Raw genomic sequence first — 12,543 nt, 5'->3', positions numbered from 1 at the left:
CAGGTGAGGGGTGGGACTGAGCAGGGCTTGGCGCTGGGATAAGAGGGTAGCTGAGGTTCAAAGGAAGAGAATGTACTGAGCGGGGTTCTCCCTGAAGAACGGGAGGGTGGCGCCGCGCCACGCTGTGAACTTTTCAAGGCTAATTATCAGCGATCCACCGTCACACTGTTCCAGAATCCTGGGGAGAGCCCTGGATGAGGGAGGTGTGAGGAAGGAGATTCAGAGGGATGGAGACTACAATGTAAAGGACAATGGCGTGGTGGGTGGGGAAGGGAGGTGGAGGGAGAATCAGGAGAATGTCTTTGGAGGTGGAATCTGTGGCGGTTGGATAATTATCAGCTGCATTCTGATGTAGGGAGAGGCTGCATCACTGCTTTATGCTATGTTACTTCTACCCTCAGGGACATTCTGCACTTTCTGAACCGCGTGTGTGTGTGTGTGTGTGTGTGTGTGTGTGTGTGTGTGTGTGTGTGTGTGTGTTCTTGTATCATTGTTTTGCAGGTGGCCCATGATGCCTTGTTGGAGTATGGCAGCACAGACCTGCAAGCCCTGCTCCAGATCACAGGAGAGGGCGGGGCCTGGAGTAACCCCGCCCTCAGCGCCCTCCTCACCGGTCAGCCCACGAACACAGAGGAAGGTGAGTGTTGCTAGGACACGAGGAGGTGTCGCTAGGACACGAGGAGGTGTCGTGGATTGTGTCGGTAATGAAGCGAATCATACAATGCCTGGAAGTCACTCGAGGTAGAAAAGCAGTCATGGCTTATTGAAAGGAGCAGAACATCAACGTGACACCATTTTATACGTTGACTCTCGTTTTTTAACAAGATGCCCCTTAACTCATTTAGTGCCGAGGGTGAATAAAGTCGCCCTAATTGTCAGAGTGCCGAGGGTGACTTTGTTCACCAGAAATACAAAAAATTATGATGCTTCATTTTGCAGCCAAAGTGTAGTTGCCAGGTAAACACCACATAAAACACTTGGCACTCTAGGCGGTGAGTGTTCCGGAATACTTTGGCAGTTGGTGAGTTACTTTAGAACTTTAAATGTTGATATCAGCCAATGGCTGGGCTTGGCGTCTGTCGGCTCCTCTGTCCCATCCCCCAGTGGACGCTTACATCACCATGGAGGGCGAGGGCTTCATGGAGATGCGGGTGAAACACCTGGAGAAGATGGGGGAGGTAGCCAAGGCCGTGGTGCTGGCCAAGGCCTGCACTGAATGCAGTCTCCTCTCCAACCAGGCCACCTTCCGCCAGACCTACGTCTCCCTCCTCTGCCAGCTGCTGCCTAGTGAGGAGGCCATCATGGAGGTGTGTGTGTGTGTGTGTGTGTCTGTCTTGTCTGTCTTGTCTGTCTCTGTCTGTCTCTGTCTGTCTCTCTATTAGAGTTGGGCGGTATAACGGTAATACGGCATCCCACGGGATTTGAAATTGGCCACGGAATGCTTCTCAATACCGTCATGACATTTCTGCTCCGTTGTCTATCCAACGCCACATTGAGCTGTTCGGTGATTCACAATGTGTACCAGCGCCGCTGCCGGCGCGGTCGGAGAAAGAGTCACCCGTGTAACTGTTAGGCTGCTGCACCACGTGACCTCCTCCACCTAACGTTAGAGAAGGAGACCAAGCGATGACCAGCGGCGATGACTCGGTCCCTAACGACACGCCACTGCTGCTAGAGGGCAGCACTTCCTGTCCCGACCCGACGATAACGGAGAGCCTGCAGAGGTGGACGAGGTTGTTTGCGAGACTTGCATGAAAAAGTTGACGGCCAGAGATGGGAACTAATCTACACCCACACCTCAGACTGAAACAGCCGTTAACAGCTGCATGGATGGGATGCCTGTCTGCCTGTCTGTCTGTCTGTCTGCCTGTCTGTCTGCCTGTCTGCCTGCCTGCCTGCCTGTCTGTCTGTCTGTCTGTAAGTGCTGCTGTCGGGTTCAAACAGACGTTCATGTGGACGTGTGGTCATCCGTTACCATGACACCATACACGTCGTTAACCGTCCACGTTGTCACACCCGACTGGAAACCCGGCGGCGGGCAGCGTTGTTGATGCACCCCGCGAATAAACTCACATCCACAAGGACTGACAAAGACGCAAGCGGAATTAGGACTCCCAGAGCGTAGTCTCGTAACGGTAACTAAATCAATATTTTATAGACAAATGATAGCCGATAGGCTACAGGACATAGGACATGAGACGAGTTATGTTATTATGAATGCAGCGCGTGGTGCAGCGCTTATTAAGATATCCAACTGTTTAGTTGAGTTTGTCCAGCTGTGATCGGGATGTAAAGTTGAATTGATTGTTTAGGCTAAATGTCACACAGTATAGCATCAACACATAAATAATTAAAATGTTCAATGTAGATTAAATATATGGAGCAGAGACGGCTCCCGCCAGCCCCACGCGAAGTAAAAACTTCTTTTTTTTCCACGGTAGTACCGTATACCCCGGTAAAATTTGAGGACTGTCTAAAGGTATGAAAAAAATTTGTTTTAATAGCAGCTTCGTCTCCTGATAATGGCATCCTCATTTCTCTGCTCGGTTGTGATATGTTGTCTATACCGACAGCTGTCAGGTGGTGTGGTTATGGAAGGAAATTTGATTTTTTCTCAAAAAATAGAAACGGACAGTTTCAGTTGTGTGCGCTTTGAAACTGTTGTCCCATTGGTGCTTTGTGTGATCTGGCCTGACCTCTGCCTCTGTTTGTGTCTGTCACAGATCTCCCGACTGGACTGTAAGGATGTGCTGGAGATCACATGCACTTTAGAGACGGAAGGGGACGAGAACACAGCCTTTATTCTGTGCACCACCTTCCTCACACAGCAGCTGCAGCAGGAGGCGCTCTACTGCTCCTGGTGAGACGCTGGTCCACCTCAGGGGACGGTGGGGACGGAGGGGGGACGGGTGGGACGGGTGGAGGGATGCAAACACAATGGAGGGGATGCATGTTCTTCACATCAGTTATTTGACTTGCATGGTAGCCCAGGTTAAACACACACACACACACACCTTAATCTTGGCTTGAATGCAACTAATATATGCCATTTAGCTGACGCTTTTATCCAAAGCGACTTACATTGCAGTGAGTGCCTACATTTCAGTATATATGGTCCCAGCGGGAATCAAACCCACAACCTAAGCGTTGTTAGCGCCATGCTCTACCAACTGACCCACAGAAGTCCACTCAAATGATAACACTAGTTGAATCTGATCTTCATTGATTTAGGCCTGTTCTCATGCGTGTGTGTCTGTGCTGTGAAGGGAGCTGACCTTGCTGTGGAGTAAGCTCCAGAGGAGGATTGACCCGTCGTTGGAGTCCCTGCTGGAGCGCTGCCTGCAGCTTGGTGCCATCGCCAAGACTGTCTACCACCTGCTCTTCTTTGTACGCGTCATCCAATCAGAGGTGAGAGCATACAGCAGTATTAACACTTAGCAATAACTTGTCCTTACACTTCAGTTATAACACTATCACAATGTAATTACATTGTAATAACATGTTTCATTGAAATGTTTTTTTCTCTTTATTCCATCTGCAGGCAGAGCATCTGGGCCTTGCCTCGTCTGTGGAGCTGTGTGTTAAAGCCCTCCAGCTTCCGAAGCAAGAGGACGCAGAGACAAAGATATCTGTGTGCACCACCGTGTCCAGCCTCCTGCAGGATGACCTGGAAGTGTTACGGGCCTGCCAGCTGACTGAGTTCCTCCTCGGCCCCTCCCAGACGGCCTTCAGCAGCCTCCAGGAGCTCCACCTGCGCCCCGACCAGAAGTACGACCAGGAAAACGCCATCATTCCCAACTCCCTCCGATGCGAACTGCTCCTGGCACTTAAAGCCCACTGGCCGTTCGACCCCGAGTTCTGGGACTGGAAGACACTCAAACATCACTGCATCAGGCTGCTCGGACTTGAGCCTGAGGAGGAGGAGGAGGAGGAGGAAGAGGAGGAGGGGGGTGAGGAGGAGGAGAGGGACGGGCTAGAGGAGGTTAACCCCCACTTGCAGGTGAAGGAGGAGAGAAGAGGATCGCCTGGTATGCAGGGAGAGGAATTAAACGGGTCAAGTAGTAGCCTCAACGGACATGAGGAGGACGAGCAAAGTGAAAGTGACATTAAACCACCCTCCAAAGCAGTTAAAAAGGGTAACTCTGAGTTGGACTCACGCAAACAGAAGTTCTTCTGCCTGATATGTAAGAAAAACGTGACGGAGACTCAACTCCTGCAGCACTCCAAGAGGCACGTCGAAAACAACGTCTACACCTGCCCTGTCTGCTTGAAGGCCTTCGACTGCAGGAAGGAGTTCATCACACACTCGAAAGAACACATCAAAAGGCCACCCAAGAGTAAGAAAAAGGTTAAAAAGAGGATCGATTTGGAGAAGGAGATGGATGAGGATAACCTAGATGACTTGGAGCCTGGTGAGATTGCTGTTGACCCATCCCTCTTGATGTACTACCAGTCCACCCATGACCCTGATGTTCTGGAACACCTGTTGGAGCATTCTACACCTGCACAGAAGAAGCCCGTGGATGACGAGCATGTCACCTTCGACTACATCAACCTCCACTTTGAACTGCAGAACCGTGACATCTACACATGCCCCTCCGTTCACTGCGCAAAGACATTTAAGCATTCCAAGTATTTGAGCGTGCACGTCAAGTCTGACCATGAGGGGGACCAGAACGTGAAACACTATTTTGAGATGAGAGACAGGCGGGAAAAGTGCGCTTTCTGCCGACGCCATTTCATGTCTGCCTACCACCACCGCAGGCATCGACGTTCCCACTACGGGGACTTGCCTTACATGTGTGCGGTCACTGGTTGTGGCGCTCGATTCAACACATCCAATGAACTTGGTGCGCACAAGCAGAACCACGGCTTTAAGCTCAGCTACCAGTGTGATCTTAAAGGGTGCGATGTTACTTTCTGTGACCTGGGTCAGTTGTACCACCATGAGGCACAGCACTTCCGTGACGCAGCGTACATCTGCGCAAGCCCCGAATGTAAGAAGTTCTACTTTTCTAAAAAGGAATTCCTTAAGCATTTAACCACACACAACATTACGTTCTCTGAGAAAGACTTTGAGACTCAGAGGAAGGCGAGAAGAAAACTTATTGAGCGAATTAGTGAGGAGACGGCCTGCCCCAGAAAGTCATGTGATACAAAGCCTGTTCTTGAGGAGGGGGTCAACGGAGAACACTCCACCACTTCCTCGACCAGCAGTGCCTCCTCTTCCTCACATCTGACGTCGGTGGCCGTGTGCTTCGACGGTAAAAAGTTCACCTGCGGATTTGAAAAGTGCGGCAGGAACTTCTACAAAGCCAGAGATGTACAGAAGCACCTGAAGTGTGTCCACCCAGAGCATTTCAGGTCAGACAGTAAGGAACACAAGAAACACGACAAAGAGAAGGGATCAAAGTCGATCGGGCCGAGGATCAAAACGGAGCCGGGCACCGAGACGAGCGTAGATGAACTGTCAGCTTGCCAGCCAAGTAAAGGGCTAGGCCAAGAAAACGAAAAAACTTGTCCTTCACCTGGTAACAACAGTGGAACGACAACCCCCGCAAGCCTCCCACTCGGTGACCCACTTAGAGAGCTTTTAATTGGGCTCAGTCAGCTGAGTCTGAGTCCCTCCAGCTCCAACAGCGGACCTCGTGAGCCCTCCAATGCAGACTCGGGGTCCACTGCATCGCACATGCCCATTCACAAGGCCCTTATAAACAAGTCCCCAGTTGTGTTACTGCAGAAGACAGAACTTGCCGAGAGTAATCAGACAAACCCCTTTCTGTTGCAGGCCAAAACTAAACCATACGCATGTGAGATGAAAGGCTGTGGCTTTAAGTGTGTGACAAGCTGCACCTTAATCTACCACTACATGAACAAGCATAACTTCACTAAGCCTAAGGCGAAGGGAATGGGGATCCTCAAGTCACTCAAGTTTAAGCCCTTTAAGTGCCACATCTGCCTCAAGGGCCACAGGGAGAAATCTGATCTGAGGTCCCATTATCTTCAGACACATGGTCTCAATGAGGCAGTGGTGGACCAGATGAGCTGTGTTTTTAAAAGGCGGGAGGAGGGTAAAGCCCCAGTACCCAGAAAGCGCAAAGTCTCCCTAAAAAAAAAGTCCCAGCCATTAAAAAAAGAGTCTCTCAAAGTGAAAAAAAAGGACATCCCTTCCTGGCAGCAGAGGTACCAAAAAAGGAAAGCTGGCATGAGGAAGAGGAGAGAAAACGGACTGGGTAAGCCTGAAGAGAGGAGTAAGAAACTGAATCACCCTCCGTCGTCACCCCCGCCAGACCGCTGTGAGGAAGAGGAGGAGGAGGAGGAGGAGAGCGAGGACGGAGGAGGAGGAGGAGGAGAGCGAGAGCGAGAGGGGCGGGGAACCAGACGCTTGGTAGCCAAGGGGAACCTGTGCTATATCCTGACCAATTATAACAAGCCCTTTCACTGCGTGGTCAAGGACTGTGGGGCAGCCTTCGCCAGCCAGGGAGGCCTGGTGCGCCACCTACAGTTGGTGCATGGCTATAACCGCTCTCAACTCTCCCTGGAAGAGGACCTAGACTTGCATCAAAGCAGCGAAATTGTGAAGGATACCTCAAAACCTCAACGTTACCTCTGCAAGCACAAGGACTGCGGAATGGCTTTCTCTAGCTCCTCTTGTCTTTTGAGACATAAGAGCCAGTATCATTCTCACAGCACTTTGAAACGCCCTGCCCTGCTCTCCGAGGAGCCTGTACCACAGTTTAGGTGTAGCTATATGAACTGTGACGCCTCTTACCACCTGAAGAGCAGCCTGGTGCGACACACAAAGAGCGACCATCGGAACCAGGCGGCCCAACTGCTACACTGTGGGCATGAGGGCTGTTCGTGCGTGTTCAGCCAGAGCACTTCACTTAAAGAACATGTACTCTTCACCCACTGCAAGTTCTACGATTCACTCGTAGTGCGCCTTCAGAACACTCAAAATAAGGACAAGTCGATCAGCGGATGCCAAAAGAAGCTGATCGTCACTTCCGCCGGCCCACAGAAAGATGCCACCAGGCTGCCCCTCAGGCAATCTCTGCGACACTGCGCCAAGTCTAGAAAGGACTCTCAGGGTGACGCAAATGGAGAGGACGATATTGAAGTGGGCGTTGTGACCCCTGGAAAGGCTCACTATAGAAAACAACAGTTTGAAGATCTGGACCTCCGTTCCCACGAGGAGGCCTTGCAGATGTGCCAAGACCGCTGTCTGCGCGTGGCCTACCCCTGCATGGTGCTGGACTGCGACTCCGTGGTCACAGTGCTGCGTAGCATGCGGCGTCACTACCTGACGTGCCACAACGTCGCCACAAAGAGTTTCACGGAGAACCAGGACAAGCTGATGTTCAACGCGGAGGAGCTGGAGGAGCTGATACAGAGGAAGTCTGCCCGGCCCGATATGACACGAGTGCCCAATGGGGTCCTGAAGATGGAATACCAAGCGGAACCGGAGAGCGCCGGGGGTCCGTCGGTGCCGATGAGTCTGCACTCCATCAAAACGGACCCCCTTGATGATGACCATGACCCTCTCGGGTTCAAGGAGGAGCCGCCTGCTGAGAGGAACGTCCTGGTCGGTGCAGACGACCTGCTCTACGGTGAGCCTAGCGGGCACACAGAGGAGCCTGCAACAAACGGTCACGGTGAGGAGGAGATGCTAAGGCGACAACAACAACCCCCAAACCCTCCTGCTGTTGATCTCTCTCCACCGTCGTCGCTCATATTCACTGTTGACGACGGCTTCCTGGACCTTTCGGGAAAAGATGGCGGTAAAACAACGAACCTATCACTGCCCTTGCCCTCCCTTCCAGCCCGACAGCCGCTGAAACGTAAAAACGAACTGTCAGAGCAGCACCCCCCCAATCCAAAGGACGCCCCGCCTCACAGCCCTCCCCTGCGCCCGTTCGACTTGGCTACGTACAAACCGATGGGCTTCGAGTCGTCTTTCCTGAAGTTCATACAGGACACCTCCAAGGACGAGGAGTTCAAGGGAGGCGTGTCTCGGCCTCCTCACTTGCCTGCGACGGTGCCTCGGCGCCGTGACTCGTATAGACGCAACTGCTCTGTGAAAGAGAACAGCCAAAGGGGCCTCACCGCCGTCAGCCGCGGCAAACGGGCCCGGTCATCCCCGCTGAAGCCCCTTCCCATGACGGGGGACTGCACGTCGGTCCAGAACCTGCGCTCCATCCTAGACAAGGCCCTTACAGGGTGCGGAGACCTGGCTATTAAGCAGCTGCAGTACCTCAGGCCCGTGGTGGTTCTGGAGAGGCCAAGGTTTTCCACCTCCTTGCCTGATGACCTCTTCCCCACAGAGACTAATGATACGCTACTTCTTGGAAGTTAGTTGAACTGAGCACCTATATCTTAACACCTTGAACAAAACAGACATTTTTGTGTCCAACTTTAAGACCAATTACCCCAGTGTTTTTTTTTTTTAATTTTATTTTAATCTGATATTATAACGAATATTTCTTCTAAGTTGCCAAACTGATTAACTGTTTAATCAGTATCTTATTTGACATGTATACATGTTCATACCTGTAAAAAGCAGCAACTGATTTTTTAAATCTTTGCAGAGTATTCATACCATATTCCATTTCTTCTGCTGATGAGTAATGAACTTGTTATATTGTACATGTCTTCTCACAAAACACTTTTTACAAATGCTCAAATATCATTTAGAAGAACAGAGTAGGCCAGTGACCCATTTCAACGCTGTTCATGTGTGAAAATGGCTCCCATGGGACTTAAAACACCTCATGTTGCCCTACTAAAGACACTAGGGATGTACGCCATTTTCCCTCTTAGTATCAAGAAACATTTTTTTCAATGCAGTGAATGGATGTTGGCAGATATGTATGTAATGCTTTATAAGAAAAATAAATGTTTGAATAGGCCCTTTCAAAAATATTAAATTGCATTCTGTATGTTTTGTTTTTCATTGATTTGCCTACATTATTTGTTTTCAAGAAAGTATTCTGTGTTCTATGAGAACCTCATCTCAGAATTAGACTGTTGTGGTAGGCCTATACAGTGTTCTATGAGAACCTTATCTCAGAATTAGACTGTTGTGGTAGGCCTATACAGTGTTCTATGAGAACCTTATCTCAGAATTAGACTGTTGTGGTAGGCCTATACAGTGTGAGTAGACTGTTGTGGTAGGCCTATACAGTGTGAGTAGATTGGTGCCTTTGCGTACTGGATGACTCCACTCCGATATACAGTAATTGTAGACTAAATAAATCTCTTGTTGGATAATTAGCTAATTGACCGTGTAGTTTTTTTACTAATTATTTCTAATAAACATTTTTTTTTAAACAAAAGATAGTATAATAATTATCCACCAGTACAGTGTAATTAATAAGGAAATAGAGTCATATATTCTAATTTCAAAATGTCTGGATTTATTTCACTAAGTTTACATTTGCAAAACTAGAGTGGATAGGAGTAGAGCTGGTTTCAAAGCAGAAAAGGAAGAGGAAGCTTGTGGTTGATCCGTCCGTCACACAGCCAGCCCGAAGGCACTGACGATGCAGTACATGGTCTTGTTCTCCCATCTCACTGTGCAGCTTCCTGGTAGACAGAGAATAGAAAGCAAACGATTGACTGTGGTTTCACTGGCCAGCTAGTAGCTTTTTATAGTTTTCTATTTACAATGTTACAGAGGCTCACATTTAATAATAGTAATGATGTCTTAAATGGATTACATTTATAATGTGCTTTTCATTATACAAGAATAATCTCAAAGTGCATACAAAAATTATAAAATAGAAAAATTGTAAAAAAAAAAAAAAAAAAGTCTTGAGTTTCATTTATATTTCACAATATTTGTTTACATAGCTACCACTGCTGCCCTGGGCAGTGCCATGCTGATTCAAGCAGCTAAACATCATTCCATTCAATACTTATAAGACTTTACACACTACAGACCAGGCCTGAACCATAATATGCTAGCTCAGATATTTTCTGTTCACATTCTCCTTCGCTTGCCTGGTTCTGTGTGTCAGCCATGCAAGTCCTGTCCAGCGCTTTTACAGCCGTTATGGATGCATAACAAGGCGAACACAGGAGGCTTTAACTCGACTTGGCTCAGCGCGGTTTGGCAAACATGGCTCACCATCAATAGTGTTGTCCCAGAAGCAGGAGCTGGCAGTGTGCAGGCCTGCCCCGTTCTTCTGCAGTATGATGCAGGTCACTGATGGGAACAAAATGACACACAAAAAGAGAGAAAGTGGAAGAGATTATCTGAGTGTGTTACAGAAACCTTCCATTGCCATGATAGGGAGAGACATGCTTTTATTGTAATTATCAAAACCGGTTTAGAAAGTGTGTGTACCGGTTAGCGTCAAATGGGTTTACCTATGTACTTGAAGGGTTTTCCCAGTTTGGCCAGTTGGTTCAGACTTGTCTCCACTATGCTGGATGTCCATTGATTGATTCGACTTTGTTGATAGGCACTGCTGGCGATAGTGGCCTCCACAGTCTGTAATGATGATGTCCGTTTTCACACAGACATCCATTTATGATTAAACTAACTCTGTTTGCATTCTGTTCTCATGTGAACAGACATTGAATGATAAGTGGTATTAAAGTGGCATTTTATTTAATAGTATTGAAAATGTGTGGTATGACATTATTATATGCATCGGATTTAATGTGTTTTGCTATGAATAACATTTAGAGCCGCGCAGGTCCCAACTATTAGTGTCAGAAGAATTGTCGGTTTCCACTCTGAAAAGAGATTCACACTTACATCTTTTATTATGGTGGTAATGTCGTCAACGACAAATGCAGTCTGAAACAGGCAACACACATTAACCGTAAATGACATTAAACATCAATAAACATTTGCAATGCACTAAGGCTATTACAATTCAGTGTGTGAGAGAATGGTTTTCTTTTTAATGGGAGTGGGGTTTGTTTGCCCACTCTAGCTGACGTTTTAGTAAGGCAGTCACAAAACCTGTTACAATAAAACTATTGAATTTTAAAGTGTTTCAATTTATGGCGATTGTAAGTGTGACCGTTTAGTTCGATCGGCCTGTATTTCTTCATGATCCTACCTCCTCCGCGGACTGAAACTCGTCCATGCTGCTGTGATGTGGGTCTAGTGTTGGGGACGTGGTTGCTATAGGGACATCTCTCCAAACAAATCAGGCCGTTAAATCACGGAACCAGACTCACTGAATCAGTACACTGGAATACATTATCCAGTTGTTTTGGTTTAGGCTATGTATTTTCAGTAAAGAAACAAATCAGGATAAAGTCATTAAGATGTTATTAAGATGTTAGGCTTATGTAGTCTGATAGAGGCACACAGTACGTGCATCTCTGGTGTAATTAGACTTTTATTGCGGTGTGATCCTGATGATGTTTTCGCTCTTTCGTTCTTGAATGGGCAGAATGCTTTAATGCTATAGAACATAGGACATAATTGTTCTGTCACATGACACGGGGCATAATTGTTTGCTTTTGTGGCGTCAAAGGAAAGATCATAAAAACATTGATAAAGATTCTAGAATCTAGACAAACGTGTTCGATATTCGGAAGTGGCAGGCCAGAACTGTTGTGTCTGTGAATTGGACCAGCCACAAAACTGAGTAAAAGTTATGTGAAAACTTTGAACGAAATGGATTGGTATCCAGGAACTGAGCATCAGTCCGAGTGGTCGAGGATGCGGTCCGTGTTGATGACGGCTGGCTTCCCTGGCAGCAGCAGGGTCAGGACGACGCAGGGGTCAGCTGTCGCACAGGCGCAGCCTCTTCTGGATGGATGGACGATCTCCACCACTTTGTTCACGGCTGCTCTCCTGTTCCTCTGCTACATCTATTGGGACAGAATAGCGCTTTGCTCTCAGGTAAGACTGGTCTAGACTTCACTAATAATATTGTCAAGAGATGACAACATGTAGGATACATCGGCAGTTTTAGGTCACCTATTAAAATGTATAATTGAATAAATTAATATTAGGCTATGAATGCCCATGGGAGGAAGACATGCTTCCATATTAATTTGGTTATTCCTATTTAATATTCAAATACTTCCTCATTGGCTCTGCCATTGGCTATGAATTCAATAGTTAAAATGTCATTATGTAGGCCTATTAGTCCAGATCTATTATGCCATATAAGTTTACATTTGATAATATCAAGCCTGTCGTTTTGTGTAGAAGGTCTGGAGATGGGTGACCAAACGTCGTCTTGGATCGGTGAACTCGGAAACAGCGGAGAAGCGGAAGACCAGAAAAAGCCGCTCAAACCAGCTACTGATGAACGTCAAACGTCTGGAGGTGAAGGTCACCGCGCTGAGGAGGGCCTTGGAGAAGCATAGCCCACGGCACCATCATCATCAGACCGACCGCTCTGGTTCCCCCGCTGCCCAACGCTGCTCTCGGCGCATCCACGCCAGAAAGAGACATGATGAGAGCAGCAGCCCCTCAGACTGGGAAAGTGCAGCATAATATAGTCACCTATGCTGATACACACTCTCATTGACATGAGAGGAATCATTTTCTTTCAATATGTCTCTGAT

General features: G+C 48.0%; 2 protein-coding genes across 2 annotated transcripts in view; one reads left to right on the top strand and one right to left on the bottom strand.

Annotated features, from left to right (window-relative positions):
- Nucleotides 1-9,232, top strand: part of rlf (RLF zinc finger) — a 12,426-nt gene extending 3,194 nt beyond the window's left edge. Inside the window, exons 3-8 of the mRNA XM_083683296.1 lie at nt 1-3; nt 502-637; nt 1,105-1,307; nt 2,724-2,860; nt 3,267-3,408; nt 3,542-9,232. The exon at nt 1-3 is cut by the window's left edge and continues 79 nt beyond it. Of these exons, the coding sequence (XP_083539422.1) occupies nt 1-3; nt 502-637; nt 1,105-1,307; nt 2,724-2,860; nt 3,267-3,408; nt 3,542-8,356 (5,436 nt within the window). The 3' untranslated portion in view covers nt 8,357-9,232. The remainder of the gene's footprint in view (nt 4-501; nt 638-1,104; nt 1,308-2,723; nt 2,861-3,266; nt 3,409-3,541) is intronic.
- Nucleotides 9,233-9,364: 132 nt separating this feature from the next.
- Nucleotides 9,365-11,102, bottom strand: dynlt1a (dynein light chain Tctex-type 1a; the record flags this gene model as incomplete). The annotated part of the gene is made up of 5 exons (XM_083682821.1): nt 9,365-9,585; nt 10,130-10,207; nt 10,372-10,495; nt 10,766-10,807; nt 11,076-11,102. 5 exons carry the CDS (start codon nt 11,100-11,102, stop codon nt 9,515-9,517), a joined length of 342 nt encoding a protein of 113 aa, XP_083538947.1. The 3' UTR covers nt 9,365-9,514.
- Between the last annotated feature and the right edge of the window lie 1,441 nt (nt 11,103-12,543).

Source organism: Argentina silus, assembly GCF_951799395.1.
Source record: "Argentina silus genome assembly, chromosome: 13".
Taxonomy (NCBI): domain Eukaryota; kingdom Metazoa; phylum Chordata; class Actinopteri; order Argentiniformes; family Argentinidae; genus Argentina; species Argentina silus.
This window is presented reverse-complemented; position numbering and strand designations above follow the sequence as displayed.